This window comes from Carassius gibelio, chromosome A9 (genome assembly GCF_023724105.1).
Source record: "Carassius gibelio isolate Cgi1373 ecotype wild population from Czech Republic chromosome A9, carGib1.2-hapl.c, whole genome shotgun sequence".
Lineage (NCBI taxonomy): Eukaryota > Metazoa > Chordata > Actinopteri > Cypriniformes > Cyprinidae > Carassius > Carassius gibelio.
Genome location: NC_068379.1, coordinates 5,362,815 through 5,382,943, shown reverse-complemented (window position 1 = coordinate 5,382,943; position 20,129 = coordinate 5,362,815). Strand labels below are relative to the sequence as shown.

The window sequence follows — 20,129 nt, the reverse complement described above, 5'->3', positions numbered from 1 at the left end:
TAAAATCTGAGTTTGTTCTGATTGTTAATTAATATAATTAAATACCACCAATTAAAATATTTTAAGTAAATTCAGTGAGATTTCATTAAAATATTGTTTTATAAATAAAAAAGGTGTCATTGAGTTTTCAATGAACTAAAGTGATATTTTCTGAAAATATTTGCCACACTCTTAGCTGTAATTTCTGTGGCACTGGCATCATCAAAAGGAAATAGGAAACAATTGTTAATATGCATAATTTACCATTAATGTGCAATCAACATGTTTTTATGATCTCATCACATCACGTGTTTATTTGTATTTTGCATTCCAGTTTTGTAGGAAAATAGGAGCTGAACTATGTAAGTGTAGCTTATTTTACTTATAGCTCATGTACACATGAAATGGAAAGCCAAGTCATGTGCATTTCATTGTGGGATATAGTTTTAATTCATGCAGTGTGCTCTGTTACAGCTTTTGTAAATGTGAGACCATCCAAGCAATGCATAAAGAAACAGTATGCATTTAACTGCAGTCTGCAGCAATAGTAAGAGAGGTATTTCGACACTTTCTGCTTGCCGTATAGTGACATTTGCACATGGTTTGCATTCTTCATCACAGATAAATTGGATTAGATGCAATATTTGGCAAATACACCAATGTTTCAGACATTTTCATGAAGCAACGGAAAAACTTTTAATTCAATACTTTATTTACTGCTTAATACAGCATTTATGTAAAAGAATAAAGGTCAACATAATTGTACACAGGATTTAGCTATATTTTTACCAGTCTTATTTTGATAAACGTGACAGTCTGCAAATATTGCTGCACAGAATGGGCCAGCCAGCGGTTCTTGAATCGGCCTTCTGGTACTTTAATGGTGTTGACACTTAATAATATTTCAGTAACAGCAATATTTTTTAATACTTTTCTCATTATTAACTAGCTGCTTATTACCATTCATATTAATAGCATGTTGTCTGTTTATAAAACACATGCTTTATTCTATATAACCATATTCTAGATCCTTTAATCCACCCCATACCTAAACTTAGCAACTAACTTATTATTACTATTAATAAGCAGCAAATTAGAAGTTTATTGAGGCAAAAGTTGTAGTTAATAGTTAGTTAATAGTGAGAATTGGACCCCAAACTAAAGCATGACCAGATTTCTAACCAGCATGCACTGCTTGAAGTCAGGCAGTGATCGGTCTGCACAGTCGATCACACACTGTTCTCAAACAGGTTTTGGTCAGACAAATACTCCCACCCCAAACTCACACCATAGGTGGAGTCAAAGGGTGCCTCTCAAATGCAAGGCTGCATCTTAGTAAAACTAAATATCTCATTATCGAAGGTTTTCTCAATTTAGAGGATCCTTGGAAGGCCACCTTCATTTCTTTTGAATCAAGTGTATCCTTTGCATTCCTCCGATCACTCACAATACTTCACACACAATCTGATTTCTGAAAAAAAAGAAAGAAAATGAGTGGCACTGAACTAAGCCAAATATTTTATAAAATGCAAGGCAAGAATTTATTTTGTTGTTGTCGTTGTAAGGTTAATCACATTACTCTGAACTGTCTGTGACAAACAATTCTCCTTTATTTCAGGTTTGATAAACAAGTCAGGTTTAATAAAGGTTTTTAAAAAGTATATTTTCTAAATTAATTTTTAAATAGCATTTTTGTGCCATGACAAAAATTGTGTAACTCTGTATCACAAATATACTAGACAGTCTCATAGGAATTAATGCTGAGGAGGTATGTGTGCTTTTAAAGTGCTAATATAATTTTAAAGCACTAATTTGTACCTTTAAGATACTAATATGTTAATTTTAGGGTAAATAAGGTACAAAGATGTACCTTTTAGTGTACCGTCTCAGTGAAAGCTTTGCACTATTTTTTCTGAGACCCTAGGACTAGTGAGGACACAGTCTTTGGTTTGAGAAGCACCCATCCTTGCTGCGGTCTGCTGGTCAGGACAAAACAAAGAGAACGGAAAGAGCAATATTTTAATAGCATCCCCAGAGACACAGTGTTTCACGTTTTAAAGGAAAATCAGTATGAATCTCATCCTTGAATATTAAGCGGAGATTGGAGAAAGCATCTTCACATCAAGAGCACACTTCACCTCTATTTTCAATGTGTCTTTTTGATTGCCCAAAATTGACTTTCAGTAGGTTGGCTTTTACTTTTTTCCAAGCAGCCTAAACAATTGATTTTCCTCTGTCCAAAAAATTCCTCAATAAACCCATATATCAAAAACCGTACGTTTTGCCCCTCGCTCAAACCATTTAAACCATACTGCAGAGACAGTGTACGGTCAGGGAAATGGTTTCTCAGCATATATACCAACAGAGAAAATGTGTCCATTGTTCAGAGTTAGCATTATTTGCATGTGCCTACCGCTCTTTATGCAACAGTTCCCAGATACTTGTCACAAACCTAAGGGCTTAGCAAAGATGAAAGGACTGACTTCAGAGAGAGACAGTATTCCCCAAACTCTGGGTCTGAAAATGCCTCAATACATGACAAAAACAGTAAGGGAAAGAGAAATGATCAAAACGCATCTGTGGCTGGCTGCATAATGCGTGCTTCTGTATTAGCAATTGACTTCATTGAGACAGAGCACCCAGCAGGTGGCTGAAACAGAGAACAAACCTCCTTGATCCAGAATAGCCTGTTTTGTTACTGTTGCTGCTCTTTTGTTATTAAAGGGATAGTTTGCCTTCAGTTGCTGGTCCACATTGACTTGCATAGTATTTTTTTTTGCATACTATGGAAGTCAATGGGGGCAAACAACTGAAGGTGAACTATCCCTTTAAAATGATGTGGCAATTTTCTATTTGTGTTAAAAGCCTTCAGTTTTATAAAGAAACATCATTCTAGCAACTTTTATCCTACACTATCAAAATGTCAGTCTAGTGCCATCCATTTCTTTGCTCCAGGCTAAAACTACTGGGTTAAAATTAGAACCATTTCACCCTTGTGTCCTTTAAAACCTGCATGATTTTCTTCTGGAAGACAAAATCTTTTTTTTCTCTCTTTTTTTTTCCTGTGTGTCCAGTATGTGATGTTTTGGTGGTGCAAGGATGAGGTAAAGTCTGGTATCTTTGTTTTGATTGATCTCAATCATTTTGACATTGTGAGTTCTCTGAGACCACTGAGGCAGACCAGCACAATCAAGCCATTTCTTAATCATTGGGGACTAGATCACCTCAATGTCTGGTGGTTACAGCATGCATTACTTTCTCTGTAAAATGAAAATATTGCCCTACCGAGCTCGAATTAGAGCTGATTAGAACTAGGCAAAGGCCAAGTGCTCATGGACACAGCTGGGAATGCTAACTCCTCTGGATGTTTTTGGATACTGCCTATTTAATTGGAGACATTTTACAGTTAACCAGCTAAAGAGGGAGGACGAGACCAATTTACTCATGAAAAAGGCCTTACTGTTGCATGCACAAAAAAAGTCAAAGGTCACTGACAGTGACAGCCTGACCTTTTCAGCATCCACAGCTCCGCTAATTAAATTCCTAAACCTTAATTTTTCGCTTTTTCTTCATTGTCTGAAAGGCAGCTTACAGTTTACTCACATATTATATAATCCGGGTGAATGGAAACATATGCAAAATATGAACATATCTGAAAAGGAAATGTATTACTATACTATATTTAGCTTCTCATTGTAACTGTTGGGTTAAAAATAGGTCACCTAGCTATGGAAAAACTAATGTAGCCTACCTTAAATAGAAACAACATATCTTAACTGAAGTAAAAAAAAAAAAATAAAAAAAAAAAGAATAACATGATATCATGAGGAAAAAAGATATCATGAGGAATTAATTTTCCTAAATCTTTTGAGATAAAAGACTTAAACTGTACTTTGGAAACTTTCAAAACTCTAAAATCAAGAAACTTCGCTATAGTATATTTTTTTTAAACAGTAATCTGCAAAAGTGATGTTCGTGTTCACTAAATTATGACTGTTTTCGCTCCTAAAAGCTTCCTAAAAATGAAAATGTACCCCATCGCGAAGCACCCCATTCGAAAAAATAATTAATAAAATCATATGATATGACTGCTGTAGACTGTCAGTGAGTTTATAGTAAAATAGCTATATTTTCGGATACTGCATCCTCAAGGTGCGTTATTCTGTATCCGAGCCTTTCAAACACTTAAGAGTTCTGCTGTTTCATTACAAAATAAAAAATGTCTCATAAGTAAGACATTATTGAGTCATATATTTATCTAAACTACGGTGTAAAAAGCCATTGAAAGGGTAACTGCTAAAGCTCATTTGCACTCAGTTAAAAGCGCAAAACCGACCTCAGCTACAGTAAAAGTCATCGGTTGCGCCTTTGATGATTCTCTGAGTGATGTCAACGGAAAAGATCTAGTTTCTATTCTTTTGTTGTTTGAGAGAGAGAGAGAGAGAGAGAGAGAGAGAGAGAGCATTATAGATACCGTTTACTCAAACTAAAACTACCTGTATCAAGCAATGCACTCCGTGTAGTAGCTCATTTACACAACTGAGTGTGCACGTGAGTATTAAATTGCGCGCTCTCGGCGCCTGGTCGATCCCAGTTGAATGTCAGTATGAGCGCGAGCGCTCTGTGCGCCTGTGATAGACATTCATCTGTCTCGTGAGGAGAAACATCAAATTCCGGCGTGCGCTTCTAGAGGAATGCCATCACCTCAACAAATTGCATCTCAATGTAAGTCATTATTTCATTATTTATGCTATTTTGGTGTTTAAATAAGAGGTTTCTTGAAATTCCTGCGATATTAACGACTGTTTATTGACCAATTTAAAGTTGTATCAAGTTCGTTGCATGGTAATGGCTTGTTGCAATATTGCAAAAATAAACAAGCTTATTAAGATACAGGTAGTTTTCAAACTCAAATGGATAAATACGCTTTTCAATTAAAAACGATGTGGTTAACAGTGCGAATCATTTAGTATCTTGCGGTATTATGTTATTTTCTGTTTCTGGCCCCTTCCCTTGTCTCGTGTAAACTAAAGAGTTTTACTAGACACATTATTTTATCAGATCAAATCTATCATTATCAAATTCTTGATCTGAATCATCGGGGGTTTTATGATTTATAGCACTGCTCAAGATGCGTCTTTTATGAACAGTTTGATAGTGATTATGAATTTTGTCAGATAGCTATATGAGGAGAATGTGTGTTTTACCTCTGCTGCATGTATAACAATAACAATAGACTGCAGTGAGTAATAAACACTAATTTGGTGTTTTTCCATAACCTTTTCTATTTATAACGATGTCTAAATTCCACACCATGTCTCATTACCATACTGGCCTGATATGGGCAAATGTTGTTTTTGTTCATTAGCATATTGGCTGAGGACTTGATAAGTTGGTCTTCATTTTTTCCCCATCCATGACATGCAAGTGATTGATGAAGGGCTTCATCATCAGTATCTAAAGGAAAGCCTCTATCTCAACATATGAGAATACTGTGTGAGTCATTATTTCATTTTCTTTACCATTATTGGAGGTTTCTGGTTCATCCTAGTTTTTGCTAGGTGCTGTTTATTGGCAAATACAGTTTTCTGTCATTAGCATATTGGCTGCTCACCTGATACTTTACCATTAGTTCTTTGCATTTTTCTCCCTTCCCTGACATGCAAATGATGGATGAAAGGCTACCTCAGAATCCTCTGTATCTCACCGTTGTTTTAGAGAAAAGAAACAATTCTGGACAATTCTGGGCTTCATCCAGTGACAGTGAGGCACAGTAACATATCTTGTGCAAGAGTCATTTGTCAGCAATAACAGATTTTTGCTTGGGAGCATTTTTCAGCATAGGTTTAGAGTGAGAGGAGTTTATGGACTTGGTCTTGTGATTTCACACCAGTCTGAGTCCCTGTTTTGAGAAGACTTGGATGCAGTAATGTGTTTAGTCTAGAGAAGTGTGTGGAAGAACCGTCTTGATGTGTGTTTTTGTTTGTTTGTTTGTTTGTTTTGTCTTCTCACAGTGAACAATTTAGAAATTATCCATATGAATATTGCAGTTCTTGAAAATTGGGTAAAGGGAAAAGTAAAGGGGCTTCATAGTATATATTTATATATAGGCTATATATATATATATATATATATATATATATATATATATATATATATATATATATATATATATATATATTTATATACATATATATATATATATATATATATATATATATATATATATATATATATATATATATATATATATATATATATATATATATATTCTTCATTCTAAGTGTGAAGAACAAAGGAACAATTTGTGCAAAAGAAAGATTCCATGGAATCTTGGAACCATATATTCCATATATTTTTGCATTGTCTTTTTTATTCTTTTTTGCTGTTTAAATATTGGTTAAAAAAAGAGGTAAGAGTCAGGTTCCTACGTGACACCTTACCACATATAGTAGGACGTGTTGTCATAAAATGTGACATCTAAATGTGTTCAGTGAACTGTATTGTTTTTCTTGGGCAGTAATGATGGATGGAATATTCTAAAACTTTTTTTTGGTTTGTTTGTTTTTGTAGCCACAATTTTTAAGTTGAATATCTGTAAAGACATAAATATTTGACATTCTTAAAGTTTATAATGTTCTTGTTCAAAAATTCTTTTTTAAATGCCAATAAATAATATTGAATGGGAAAAACACTTCCAAGGCCAGTGAAAAGGTGAACAGCCACTGTTGTGCTCAAATAAGAAATCATGTATCTTATAAATGTTTACATTTCCTAAGGCCTTCATCTCACCAAATACTTCTAATGTTAGGCTGTTATCTGATCTCATGCAAAATCTTATCTAATGTTATCTGATCTTTGCAAAGCTAAAGTTTAAATACCAGCAGGGATTAATGGGGTTTTTGTCACACAGCTCAGATGTATCCGGGTTATGTGGTTTCAGATCTGAAGATGTAGGAATTAGTGAGGACAAAATCTATAAAGTGCCTCCCCTGAGACATCTTGGAAACTGCTTTTATGTGAGCAACAGGACAAATAGACTGTGTCCTCAGATAGAATAACAAAGATATTTTAGAAAAATGGCTGATGTGATGAGACAGGGTAATACAGTATAGCCATGTCTATTGTCTCAGTTCAAAACATGTTTGCATTTGAGACAGAAGTTGCAAGACGTCTGCTTTGCATCCCTTTGATCCATATGGACCTGTTTAATATCATTTTGTCCCTCCATGGCTGGCATCATAGGAAGCATATTTTCCCATGAAGAGCTGTCTGAGAATGTAACAGAAATAGCATACAATCTCCAGGCATCTCTTTGAGTAACGTTAATTGTATTTTTAAGTGCTTCAGCTCAAGTTTTGACATCGTACTAACAAAGAAAAAGGGACTTCTTTCAACAGGAGACCCTTTAATGGTTATTCCTTTGACACAAAGAATGTCAGGTCAGCTATTTTTCTCCCATCTCAGACGGTGCATACGAGTGTATTGCAATCACTTTCATCAAAACACAGCTGAAGAAGTGCAAATGGTTCCAAACCATACAATAATTTGATATATGGAAACGACTAAAATTAAAATGTTGAACAAGGACTTGAATAGACATTTTATGGTTTGCTTTTTGTGCATTTTGTAATCAAAACTACCTTGTTCCATGGCAAACAACAAATGAGGTTTGACATCAGCAGTGTTATGACCGATCATCATTGACGAATGCATTGTCGAAATGCAGCAAGTTTGAACGAGCAAATGTGCAAATCAGTGCTACATTTTGGTCTGTTATTCATATCATATCTATCATATGCTATCAGATTGCTTTATTATACTTTGACTGTGTTCTGTGACTGGATTCTCACTCACTTTTATTTAAATGGCAAAGACCGGTGAGTACATTATTCAAGATTCCTCCTTTTATGTTCCACAGAAGAAAAAAAGCCATGCATCTTTTGATCTTTGAAATGACACGAGGGTGGGTAAATGATGACAGAATTATCATTTTAATGAAGGTCATGGTACTGTATCTCCCCAAACCCCAAAATTATTCAACAAAGAAAACACGTTGCGAAGGAGCACGTCGTTCCCCTCAAGTGGTGAAGGAAATGATAAAGCAACAGTACAATGCTCAGGATACTTCATATTTGTGCTGCCACAGTATTTGTCCTTGAAATGCCTGGATCTTTGTGCTAGTAGAACACAGTTCCTGTTTCATTCAAGCAGATTACTCATTCAGTTATCATCAGGACTGCTGATTTTTGCCATTCTCTTATCATGGCAAGATATGCAAAATGTGGCTTTTAAATGAAAGCAGTAATGAAGCATGCATTTGATGGCATCCCTGCTTTCAAGTCAGTTTCTTAGTTCTTCATTTTCTCGTACACCCATTTTCTCAACTATATCACGCTTTGTGTAAGTACAGTCATTCTCAGTTCTGTCATATTTGGTGCTGCCCTGGCTCTGACGACATCACTCGTTATATTACACCAAGTGGCACTGTTATCTTTTTCCATTAGTACCTGCTGTGAAGAGGAAGTATGTATTAAGCGTTCTCATCAAGCATGCCATTTTCAGACCCAGTGTTGAGAGGCAGCTCGCTCGAAATGCAATTAGAGCTCTTTCTCGATTGCTTAGACATCAAGAGGTGGTGCATCTTGTCATCTCAAACTTCATTCATAGCTTACCATCTTAGAAATGTTAAAGTTTATACAGTTGATATCAAATATTGATGTATGCTGCATAAAGGCACCTTTTTGCTGAATCGCTCAGAATAATACTCGACTGATTTGCCTTTGGGAATTTCCAGCTGTTAGCGAAGGTCTTTCTTTGACATAAAAGCATCACTGATCATGTAAATTAAATAATATCATCCCTATTTTAATATACAGATATGATAATCATGTTTTTTTTTTGGGAGGCAGGGGGTTGGTCTTAAGCCTTTTTTTTACATCTGTGACAATATGAATGTTTGCTACAAACGCAGCTAAAAAATGGTGTTGTTTTATATTATTAGCAAGATATGGGGATATTTTTCTGCTTTTTTAGTGGAGTATTATCAGTGGGGAAAAATATTCAGCAGTTTTGCATTAACTCAACAGCAACTGATTTTAAAAAGATGTATGAAGTCACTTTTCTTACGTTCACACAGGTGTGGCTCATTAAATATGGACATAATCTGAAGTTGTCACAGTATTTCGTTATTTTTTGAACATTACAGTATTGTACAATTTAAAACCTTTTGTGAAATGTTTCTCTTAAGCTGTATTTATCTAAATAAATAGCAATAAGCTTAATATGCTGTATTCTAATGTAATGACATTAGTGTTGTTTTAGTATTATTTTATATACTGTTATAGTATTTATACAAATTTTGAAATACCTTTTATTTTTTGTATTTATTTAAAAATATATATTTTTCTGGTTTATTTAAAACTTTTTTTTTTAAATACTGATTTTAATAGTTCTTGTTAACAATAACAAAACATACATGAATTATATATGGTTTTAATTTGCAAATACTCTAAGAAATCACTTTTTTGAGCTCATAAATATAAAAGAAAAACTTACATCGTAATATTTATGAAAAAACAAGATAAAGACATAGAATCACAGACTGCAAATAGTGCAATAAATATTAGGCTAAATGTGTATTGAGAGCAACTTATCTTCAAAGTGCAGAAGGTTTCATGTCAAATGTTCCAGTTTTTATTCATTACTTGATCCTTGTTTACATGTTATTACATTTTTTGTCAATCATTTTGTGTGCCAGATGTTTGCTTTAAATATTCATACGTGTTTATGATTCTAACTAACTAATCTTTGGTGTGTAAAGTCTGATAATTGAATTAGAAATCCATGCTGTAGAAACTGTTGCAGTAAAAATGTATTTGATTTAACCGAAAACAAATGATTCCAGCATTCCGCAAATTAGATATGCATTTCATCCAACAAATAGAAAAAGCAACTGGCATCTGTCATTTTGCGTATGAAATGTGTTTGCACTTTGGGTCACACAGTTCATTTAGTCCATGAAATTGCATAGTCAGGTTACACTTGGCACCCCATAAAAGACTCTTATTATAACTGATAGAGTTTTGTTTTTGTGTGGGTGAATCTGTTGCTGTTTATGCATGTTTATTAGTCATGGATCTTGGAAAAACATATTGTGAAGAACATAATGTGGCCTTTGGCCTTTTATTTTAATACTATTATGCTGGTAATCAGTGTACAGTATTTTAAGGTTCAAAACAGATTGTAGTTTGTGTTAACATTACATAAAGACATGCAAAATATACAAACATTGGCATACATGAAACATTGTCAGTGCATTGTGTCAATACTTTGACAATCTGGATTGTCAAAAGCACTTTATAAATAAAGGTGACTTGACTTGACATTTTTTTTAAAGTGAGGATCTGGCAACCACAGTCACCTTCTTTTTTCACTTTATATTTTAAAGTAGTTTTTACATTGTCAAATTCAGGAATAAAAGTCAAAATGTAACATTTAGTTTCAGGAAGTTACTCTGCAAAAATATTGTAAATATTGCAACATTCTTCAGTGATGTTCTTATGTCTTTTTGTATTATTTCTGGCAGTGTCAGTGTACCCTAGAGAATCTCCACACAAGAGCGAACAGAGAGCATGTGGGGGGAGACAGTGATAACAAAGTAAAAAGAAGTTTGTTCTGTAGGACAGAACTGCTTAAGTTAGGAAGCACAAAAACAGTAAAATGCAAGGAGACTCATGAGAAATGAATTATATTCTTATAGCGTAACCAAATTTTTATTTTGGTAGTCCTCAGACATACCTTTTAGGTTTTGTAACTATCAACAATGATGTTTTGCAGCTTTTAGTCTGTCTGTCTTGTGCTAATGTATAGTAAAGATGATAATATTCATATGCACGTTTCAATTTTGAGGAAGTAAAAAAAAAATAATGACTCATTTTGCATGTAGAGGCATTTTGTGGACTAAAATGCTGTTTAGTATGAGCATGTTTCTCCCTCTAATAGCACCTGCAACTAGAATATCTAGAGAGAGCGATCCATTAACGTTCCCATTCATCTGAAAGGCAGTTGCTCAGTTGGCACATGCATCACCCAGGAGTATGTGAATTGAAATAATCTACATCTACTATCATGGAAACAGTTACTTTGGAGATTCAGGAAAATGATATCAAGAAACTGATTGGATGAGACCCATGACATGCCCAAATGTTTCGTTAGGAAACACCATTCATGAACAATGAGGAGTGAACCAGAAAACTGTGATCGCCTGATGATTACATGAGATCAGTGAAGAGTGTCGTCTGATCAATATAAGCAATTTAGCAATGTGGCCGAGTGTCACTGAGCTAAATAACTCCACTAGCTGCAGGAACAACTAAATCCTTTTGTTGAGAGCCTGTCCTAATGTCTGGTGCTTTAATAGACAAATTGGAAGAATCAACATAATCATTTGTTCTGTTCTATTTCTGACTGTTTCAGGCTATACGTTGGAAAGGAATAATTTGTTAATAATAAAAATTTTGAATCAATCAATATATATATATACACACACACACACACACTGGCCACTTTATTAGGTACACCTTGCTAGTACCGTGTTGGACCCCCTTTCGCCTTCAGAACTGCCTTAATTCTTTGTGGCATAGATTCAACAAGGTGTTGGAAACATTCCTCAGAGATTTTGGTTTCAGATTGGCATAATAGCATCTCGCAGTTGCTGCAGATTTGTCGGCTGCACATCCTGAATTTCCCGTTCCATCACATCCCAAAGTTGCTCCATTAGATTGAGATCTGGTGAGTGTGGAGGCTATTTGAGTAAAGTGAACTTATTGTCACGTTAAAGACACCAGTCTGAGATGATTTGAGCTTTGTGACATGGTGCATTATCCTGCTGGAAGTAGCCATCAGAAGATGGGTATACTAGTCATAAAGGCATGGACATGGTTAGCAACAATGCTCAGGTAGGCTGTGGTGTTTAAACGAATTTCAATTGGTACTAAGGGGCCCAAAGTGTGCCAAGAAAACATCCCCCACACCATTACACCACCAGCAGCAGCCTGACCCGTTAAGACAAGGCAGGATGGATCCATGCTTTCATTTTATGACCACACCATCTGAATGTCGGAGCAGAAATCATCAGACCAGACAACGTTTTCCCAATCTTCTAATGTCCAGTTTTGGTGAGCCTCTGTTTCCTGTTCTTATCTGACAGGAGCGGCACCCGGTGTGGTCTTCTGCAGCTGTAGCTCATCTGCTTCAGGCTTTGACATGTTGTGTGTTCAGAGATGCTATTCTGCATACCTTGGTCGTAACAAGAGGTTACTTGAGTTACTGTTGCCTTTCTATCATTTCTAATCAGTCTGCCCATTCTCCTCTGACCTCTGACATCAACCAGACATTTTCCTCCCAACAACTGCCGCTCACTGGACATTTTCTCTTTTTTACCATTCTCTGTAAACCCTTGAGATGGTTGTGCGTGAAAATCCCAATAAATATTCCCATGTAAAGAGAGATTCCACAACAATCAGCTTAAATCTACCAGTTCTTCAGATAAACTGACCTTACATCTAAAACAATCTGACTAATAGACTAACATCATCATGTTGGCAGAGAAAGAGCTTCTAGAGTGTTTGAAATCAATTGTTGTTGAATAGCTCTGGCCTTTTGGTCAGAAAGTCCATCCCCATGAGTCTCTATGACAACCATATTCTCAAAGCCAGCACTAATACAGACACACTGCCAGCATGTGATGAAGAGTGCATCCGTATAACCATTTGTGTTACTCACTCTCACACTTTTAAGCTCATCGCATAGGTATACAATGTATGTGTGCATGTGTGAATATTATAACATATTGTATATTCTATTCATCAAATAATCTTTAAAAAATTGCAGATTGTGAAAAAGACATCAAATGCACAAGTTCAAGGGACAGTCATAAACAGCTGATACTTGATGTAATGAAAATCAGCACGTTCAGTCAAATTCCTCGCTGTACTGAATAGAAAACATCCTGCGAGCTCTCATGTGGCTTTCTCCGGCCCGTTTTCCTTTTAAAAGACAGCGATTCAGATGCTCTTCAGAGAAAATCATATTCCTCTTTCATCAATGATTTCAGCAGCAGTCATAACATCTATTCCCTCCCGTGTTCTGCAAGGACAATCTGACAAACTCTCCTTTGACATTAACACTCCTTTTGATCTTTCAGATGATTTGTGGCGAATGATGGAATAGACCACCATGGTCAAGATCTCTGAACACAATGCAGGGATGACGTGCAGCTCGGTGAACACACACAGACAGAAGCTGTCAGATGAATAAGCAGCACTTCTACAGGTATGAATAGTGAAAAGCCCTTCATGATATTTCAATAGAGTAAACCAGGTGAACTCGGAAGTGTTCCCCAGTGAATAAAAGAGGCCACACAAGAAATATCCACATTATTTAATGCCCATGAAGGCCATTAGGTTTATGCTTTCTTGTTATATAACTCACACTGTAATAGTTATCCGTTGATTTCTATTTAGACAAAAATTAAATGTTTGATGACTTGGGGAGAATTAGTGAGAATGCTTCTTAGAATGAACAAAACTGATAATTGGTGAGTCATTAAAAGTGTGATTTTTAATGACTCACTAAAGTTTCTGTTTTATTTCAAGCTTTCTGCGCATCATAACATTTGATAGCAAGCTCAAAACCTTACATTTATTGTAAAATAAGGTGTGTATGTGAAGCCGATTTCATTCCTGCTACATCAGTAGTTGCTACATTTCAGTTCAAAGAAAAAGTTTTTCAAAGAAAAAGTAAAACAAGTATTATTAGAGTATGTTTTATAAGAAATGTTGTTTCAGTCTTCACATTTATTTCAGTATGTTACGTGTCTTTTATCGGTCATATTTACTCTACTTGTAAATCTTACAGCAAATCTAAATGAAAGTTTGCTGAAAAGGCCATCAAAGATGAAGATGAGTTTGATTGTGCATCTGAACAGATTTAGAGAAATGTAGCATTTCATCACTTAAGGCACACTGAGTCAGAACTTTTTGTCAGAAATTTTCGCACGTTAAAAAAGAAATACAATCGCACATTCTGTCAGTCACGTTTACACACTGCCTACACGATTTTCAGCATTTTTGACATCCGTAGCAAGCATTTTCAATTCAATTCAATTCTGAGAGGTGTTTTGACAATTCAGAGCCTCCGTACAAACAAGGCGTCTAGCTAGTTGATCTTCTCGCTGCACAAAGCCCTGTATTGGTCCTTTCACACTGAGTTGGAAAAGAAGAATTGGGTGGTGTTCTTTTTAATATGTGGCCCCAGTTTCACTAGCGAATCATCAAGCTGTGCCATTGACATCCTAAGTAAACATTGGATAATCCCAAAGCTCCTTGATAAGCACGTGGACCTCTCCTTGGATTGGATGATGGATCCAACATTTCCTCTTTCTTTTTCTCTTTTTAAGAAAAGAGTGGCCAACACATTCATCCTCACTGCTCGAAGACTGCATTTTGTATTGTTTTGCGGATTCTTTCGCAGCAGATTAATTAACACGCATCAGTGTGCAAGGTTTGTGTGCGCGACACATTTTTAGGATGACGAATACGAAAAAAGCATATGAAAATTTCTGACTCAGTGTGCGAGGAACTTTACTCCCCAGTGGATCCTCTGCAGTGAATGAAGCTGATGAAAACATCACAATAATCCACAAGTAATCCACACCACTCCAGTCCATTACACTGGAGAAATGATGCTGAAAATTCAACTTAGAAAAATATATTCAAATAGAAAAGAGTTCTTCCTGATCATGTAATACATAAACACACTGAAATAAACCAATCGACTCCAAGTTGGAAACTTGGAGTAAATATTCTGTAAATATTTCGTTTACATTGAATAACTAATCAGCTTAGTTTAATTTTCAGTTTAATGCTCATTTATGTATCATATACTCTATACAGAACTCACCAGCAGATTTTTTTTTGTCCTGTCTTGGTGATTCTGTTTGTCCTGTTCTGTCCTAGGCATGAATTCAAATGAAACACATACAGACACATGGGGCGTGATTGTCCTCTCCCTCACGCTTTCGTTTCTTGCTATACTGACGATGGCCATGAACTGCTTGGTCATTACAGCCATCATCGTCACACCCAAGCTGCACCATCCTGCAAACTATCTCATTTGCTCACTGGCCGTGACTGACCTTTTGGTGGCCATATTAGTCATGCCCTTCAGCATTGCCTACATTGTGATGGAGACATGGGTCATGGGTGAAGTAATGTGCAACATCTGGTTAATCGTGGACATAACCTGCTGCACGTGCTCCATCCTGCACCTCGCGGCCATCGCTGTGGACCGATACCGTGCCATTACAGACGCAGTGGAGTATTTGAGAAAGAGGACTTCTCTACGAGCCGCCATAACGATCATTGTGGTGTGGCTCCTCTCGATAATAGTCTCTCTGCCGCCAATGCTATTGAGAGGCCACCAAGAAAATGAGTGCATCATTAAACATGACAACATTGGCTCTTTGCTTTACTCCACGTTCGGAGCTTTTTACATCCCGCTAATACTCATTATCATTCTTTACTACAAGATCTACCAAGCAGCAAAGACTCTTTACAAAAGGAGAGCCAGCTGCTTCAACAAGCCAGAGATAAATGGACACATGCTTCCCAAGTGCAGCGACCAGGAGCCCACATCACCGGACACCCTAAGCCCCCCGGAGAAATCAGTGTCTGAACCCTCCACCGAAGGCGACAGAGTGTGCATCGCTGGGAAAAGCCTAAAGACTTCGTCTTTCAGAGAACGGTCCATCAGGAAAAACCGCATCTCCAGCACGCATGAAAGGAAGGCCGCCACCACTCTGGGACTCATTATTGGGGCTTTTGTCATCTGCTGGCTGCCGTTCTTCATCCATGAGGTGATTGTTAACATGTGTACGTCCTGCACTCCATCTCCTCAGATGACCAACTTTCTGACTTGGCTGGGATATCTGAACTCTCTCATCAACCCGCTGATTTACACCATCTTTAACGAGGATTTCAAAAGGGCTTTCCAGAAGTTAATCAAGTGCAAGAATTATCTCTAACACCAATGAATAAATAAAAATAAAGAAAGAAAACCTTCAAAGAACTTAAAGGGGACATATGATGCACTTTTACAAGTTGTTTGAATTGAAATGTGTGTTTGCAGTGTGTGTACATAACCACCCTATAATGATAAAGACACAGGCAGGGTTTTTTTTCCTTTTTCTGCTTAAATCTTTACCCCTTTATCAAATCGAGCCTATCTCAAATGCCTGTCTTTGTGACATCACACAGACCCAGGCCCCTCCCTCAATAGTTTGATTGACAGAAGTGTGTCAGCACCGACTGGACTGGTGTTTTACCTGTCATCAGTCCACCATTATTTCACCGCCGGAGCAGATGTAGACAAGAATACCTCCTAAGTGTTCTGTTGTTGAATGTAATAATGAACCCAGCAGTCGTCATTTACTCCCGACACCTTGAAGACGCAGTGGATTCATGTTACATTTGTTTGTGAAGGGACTGCATCCCCAATCTACATAAATGCATCTATGTTTGCACAAATCATTCGTGATCTAGCTTTACCAACAGAAGAAGTGAGTGTAAGGTCTTTTAATGAATCTTTGCAAATCGTCTTTCCTTAATACTGTACTAATTAGCAAGTTTCATGATGAATGTGGCTAAAGTAAACAGTCCCTCAGAGAGCAGCTGGAAGAGAGGGGCGTGGTCAGCAGAGCTCATTAACATTTAAAGGAAAATGCTACAAAACGGCGTGCTCTGAAAAGAGCTGTTTTGTGGGCATCCTATCACTCCTTTAATTAAATCAAGCCATTATTCTGCACAGTTAAATATTGGTCTTTTAAATTAAATGTTTTGTTTAAATTGATTCCATGCAACAATTAAATGTAACTAAAACCGAACAATGTAAAACCAAAGCATTTTTCAAGAGTAATATGAAATACCTGCAACAAACTGCAACATTTCAGTAGATCTGTGAGGAAGGAAAATAACTGCCACTTTTATACATTTTCACAAATGTCTTATATTTAGAGTGAAATCCATATATGCAACTAGATTACTTAGAGCTGAACAATATTTTAGTGGGTTTTAATATCATAGATTTCAAACAGACCTTTTGTATGTGAAAAACATACTATTTTTCCTAAGAGGAAGAAATTCAGTGTAACACTTTACAAAAATGTCCCATTTAGTTGATATTAGTTAATGTATCAACAATAGCTAACAATGAGCAAGACATTTGGAAAAGTATTTATTAATCTTGGTTAACATTATTTAATTAAAATACAGCTGTTCATTGTTGCTTCACTTAAGCTCAAGTTCATGAAATAATATTAACAGATACGACTTTAGTTTTTAATTTATTAGTCAATGCTGAAAATAACATTGATTGCTGTTAGTTTAAAAAATAGAGATAACTAATGTACCCACTGTTTACAAAATATTGTAAAGTGTTACTAAATTCAGTGTACAGCCCATTACATAAATATTTAGCCATATTAAGGGCAAAAATATACTGTATGTAGATTGGAACATTGCACTTGCATTTAATTAAAATTGCACTAGCAGTTAAATGCTTGGACACACTTGACTGATCTCATGTTTCTGATGGTCTTCATCAGAAGAAAACTTCCCATAATGTTATTGTTTTAAAGGCTATACATGTGAGGGAGTGTCCAGATGTTTCACTGGTGCATTACACAAACAATGGAAAGGTTTATTATTAGACACTTCTTTCATTTGGGCTTCTGCTGTAAATTTGTTAGGCAAATCTGTTGTGCATTTGTCTATTTCTTTCGTAAGAATGTTACTCTGATGTTTTCTCTGATAAGACTCATGTGTGTTTCTCCAAATTATATTGAGACCAAAGATAATATAAACATATAATCTTTTAGAAACTGATGATTGGAGAAGGGCATGTGATGTACAAAACATTTGATCTCATAATGTAGCTTTCTGTTGTTCATGTTAATAAATGTTTTGCATAATGTACAATATGTTGATTATACTGATAATATTATATAAAGTGAAGTATGACCACATATTTCTAAACTTTAAACAAAGGTAAGCAAGTTGTACAAAATGTTCAGCAAATGTTGTAGCATTAAATGATTTTATAAAAATGTTATGCTCATGTTTTCTTGCATTCAATTAAAACTGGTGCATAAGATCCTGTCGTCCCCTTTACCATCTCACACTGTAGTAATTCCATTAAACATAACACAGTTACTCTCATACAGTTCATATTCAGAAATAGACATATTCAGACTATCATCGCTGTTGATACGTCACACTAAATGACTCCAGCGTAGAGCTACAAGTCACAGTCATTTTAGAGAGTTTTGTTTTGATAGTTCATTTGCTTCATTAAACTGATTCAGTGTTTTGTTTGAGTCATCATCACTCAAAAGTATTCCCAGAAGTCTCCACATCACATTTGACACCCTTAATTACATCCTAATTGTGTTTGTGCTTGTTAAACACCAGCTGATTTTTGATTTTTGTATTCAAAAAAATCTAAATGCTTCTTCAAAACGGTACTGACTACATGAAATATGGAGTAGCACCGAGCACCATCACTTTCAAATAGTGCTCCGGTTCATCATTAGAATTGCCATGGCCTTTGTGCGACAAACTCAGTTTATCTCAAGCTACTCCAGGGTTGATTTGCTCATGTGTGACTCTTGCTGCCTGTCTCCGTATTTTGCACCATCCATTTCCCTCGTGTTTTAACAAGATGTCCGGTTCCTGCAGATGAAAAGCAGCCCCTCAGCAAGAGGCTGCCACCACCGTACTTCACAATGAACAACTGTATGTGCTTTCTGAGGTGTAGGAAGTGTCAGATTTGCACATACGACTTTGAATTCGGGATTAACGAGCTCTATCTCCGTCACATCAGACCGTACTATCTTTTCCCACACTGCGGCTAGGTCACTATTAATGTTTGTTCTGCACGGTTCTGTCGAAGTAATGGTTTTTTCGGCTGTCCTGAATCACTGGCCAGTGTTATTCAAAGCTTTTAATGTGGTCAGGCTGTTTTGATGTCATGTTCACTTCCTGATAACTCCTCATATTAATACTGCCCACTGCAGACATTAGGATATTGTAGGCTATTTTGTCCTAAAAAAACTATTGTATTGAACATTTTATTAGGAATGCTCTTCAGCTGCACATTTTCCTACCTGAATAATGAGCTCTTATCTGTGTGGTTTTTACACAGGAACAGGTAGTTATTTTAATTATTCACAGGAGATGCAAGTGTAAGGTGGCTGTGTTCTCATTAGGCCCATTTATTTTTTATATGTGAGTGTGTGGAGCTGCTGTAACACTGGGGTTCAATATTTCAGCACTTCAAGGTATTTTTCTTTCCTTTTTTTAAAGAAAAACAACACATTACAATAATTTGGGTTTCAGGGATTAGAAATAACATTACAGAGAGCTTCAGGTTTTGTAATTGTGTGCCTCGAGAGGACTGGAGAATGAATATCTTACTGTGCACAATCAACCTGATATCATAGGAAAATATTGCTACTTTATGGGGTGGAGATTTCATATGAATTTGTATGATACTAATCTTACACAAACAAAGTCTCTCCTTTGTTACCGGGAAACAGCTATTTTTACTGCTCCAAAAGCTGCATTTAGTGGCAAAAAATAGGAAAGAAATTTGCATTTTCATTCAGACCAACGCGAAAAGATCAAGAAGTGGGCGTGCATTATGCTAATATTTCATGATGACATAAACGGCTTGGGATTCCTTTTAAAACAACTCTCAATGATTCAGAGTCGACTCTTTCTTTTATACGTGGTGTACTCTCAGATTTAAAACTTTGCAGGATGCTTACACATTGCAAGAAAGGTCATTTTTAAAATCCATATTGGGGCACTTTAAACTGAACTTGAAGGTCCACCCCATAACATAAACATCACTGAGGCTTAAAGGAATAATTTGCTGGAAATGTACTCACCCTCAGGTCATCTGTAGAATAGTTTGTTTCTTCATCAGAAATTTATCACCACATAGCCTGCTCGCCAATGGATCCTCTGCAGTGAATGGGTGCCGTCAGATTGAGAGTCCAAACAGCTGATAAAAACACTAGTTAAAAT

At 36.2% G+C, this 20,129-nt stretch overlaps 1 protein-coding gene across 1 annotated transcript; it reads left to right on the top strand.

Moving 5' to 3' along the window:
• The first annotated feature begins 4,586 nt into the window (after positions 1 to 4,586).
• Positions 4,587 to 18,115, top strand: LOC128019510 (5-hydroxytryptamine receptor 1F-like). The gene is made up of 3 exons (XM_052605507.1): positions 4,587 to 4,704; positions 13,187 to 13,314; positions 15,000 to 18,115. The coding sequence occupies exon 3, from the start codon at positions 15,002 to 15,004 to the stop codon at positions 16,064 to 16,066; it is 1,065 nt and encodes a 354-aa protein (XP_052461467.1). The 5' UTR covers positions 4,587 to 4,704; positions 13,187 to 13,314; positions 15,000 to 15,001; the 3' UTR covers positions 16,067 to 18,115.
• The last annotated feature ends 2,014 nt before the right edge of the window (positions 18,116 to 20,129 follow it).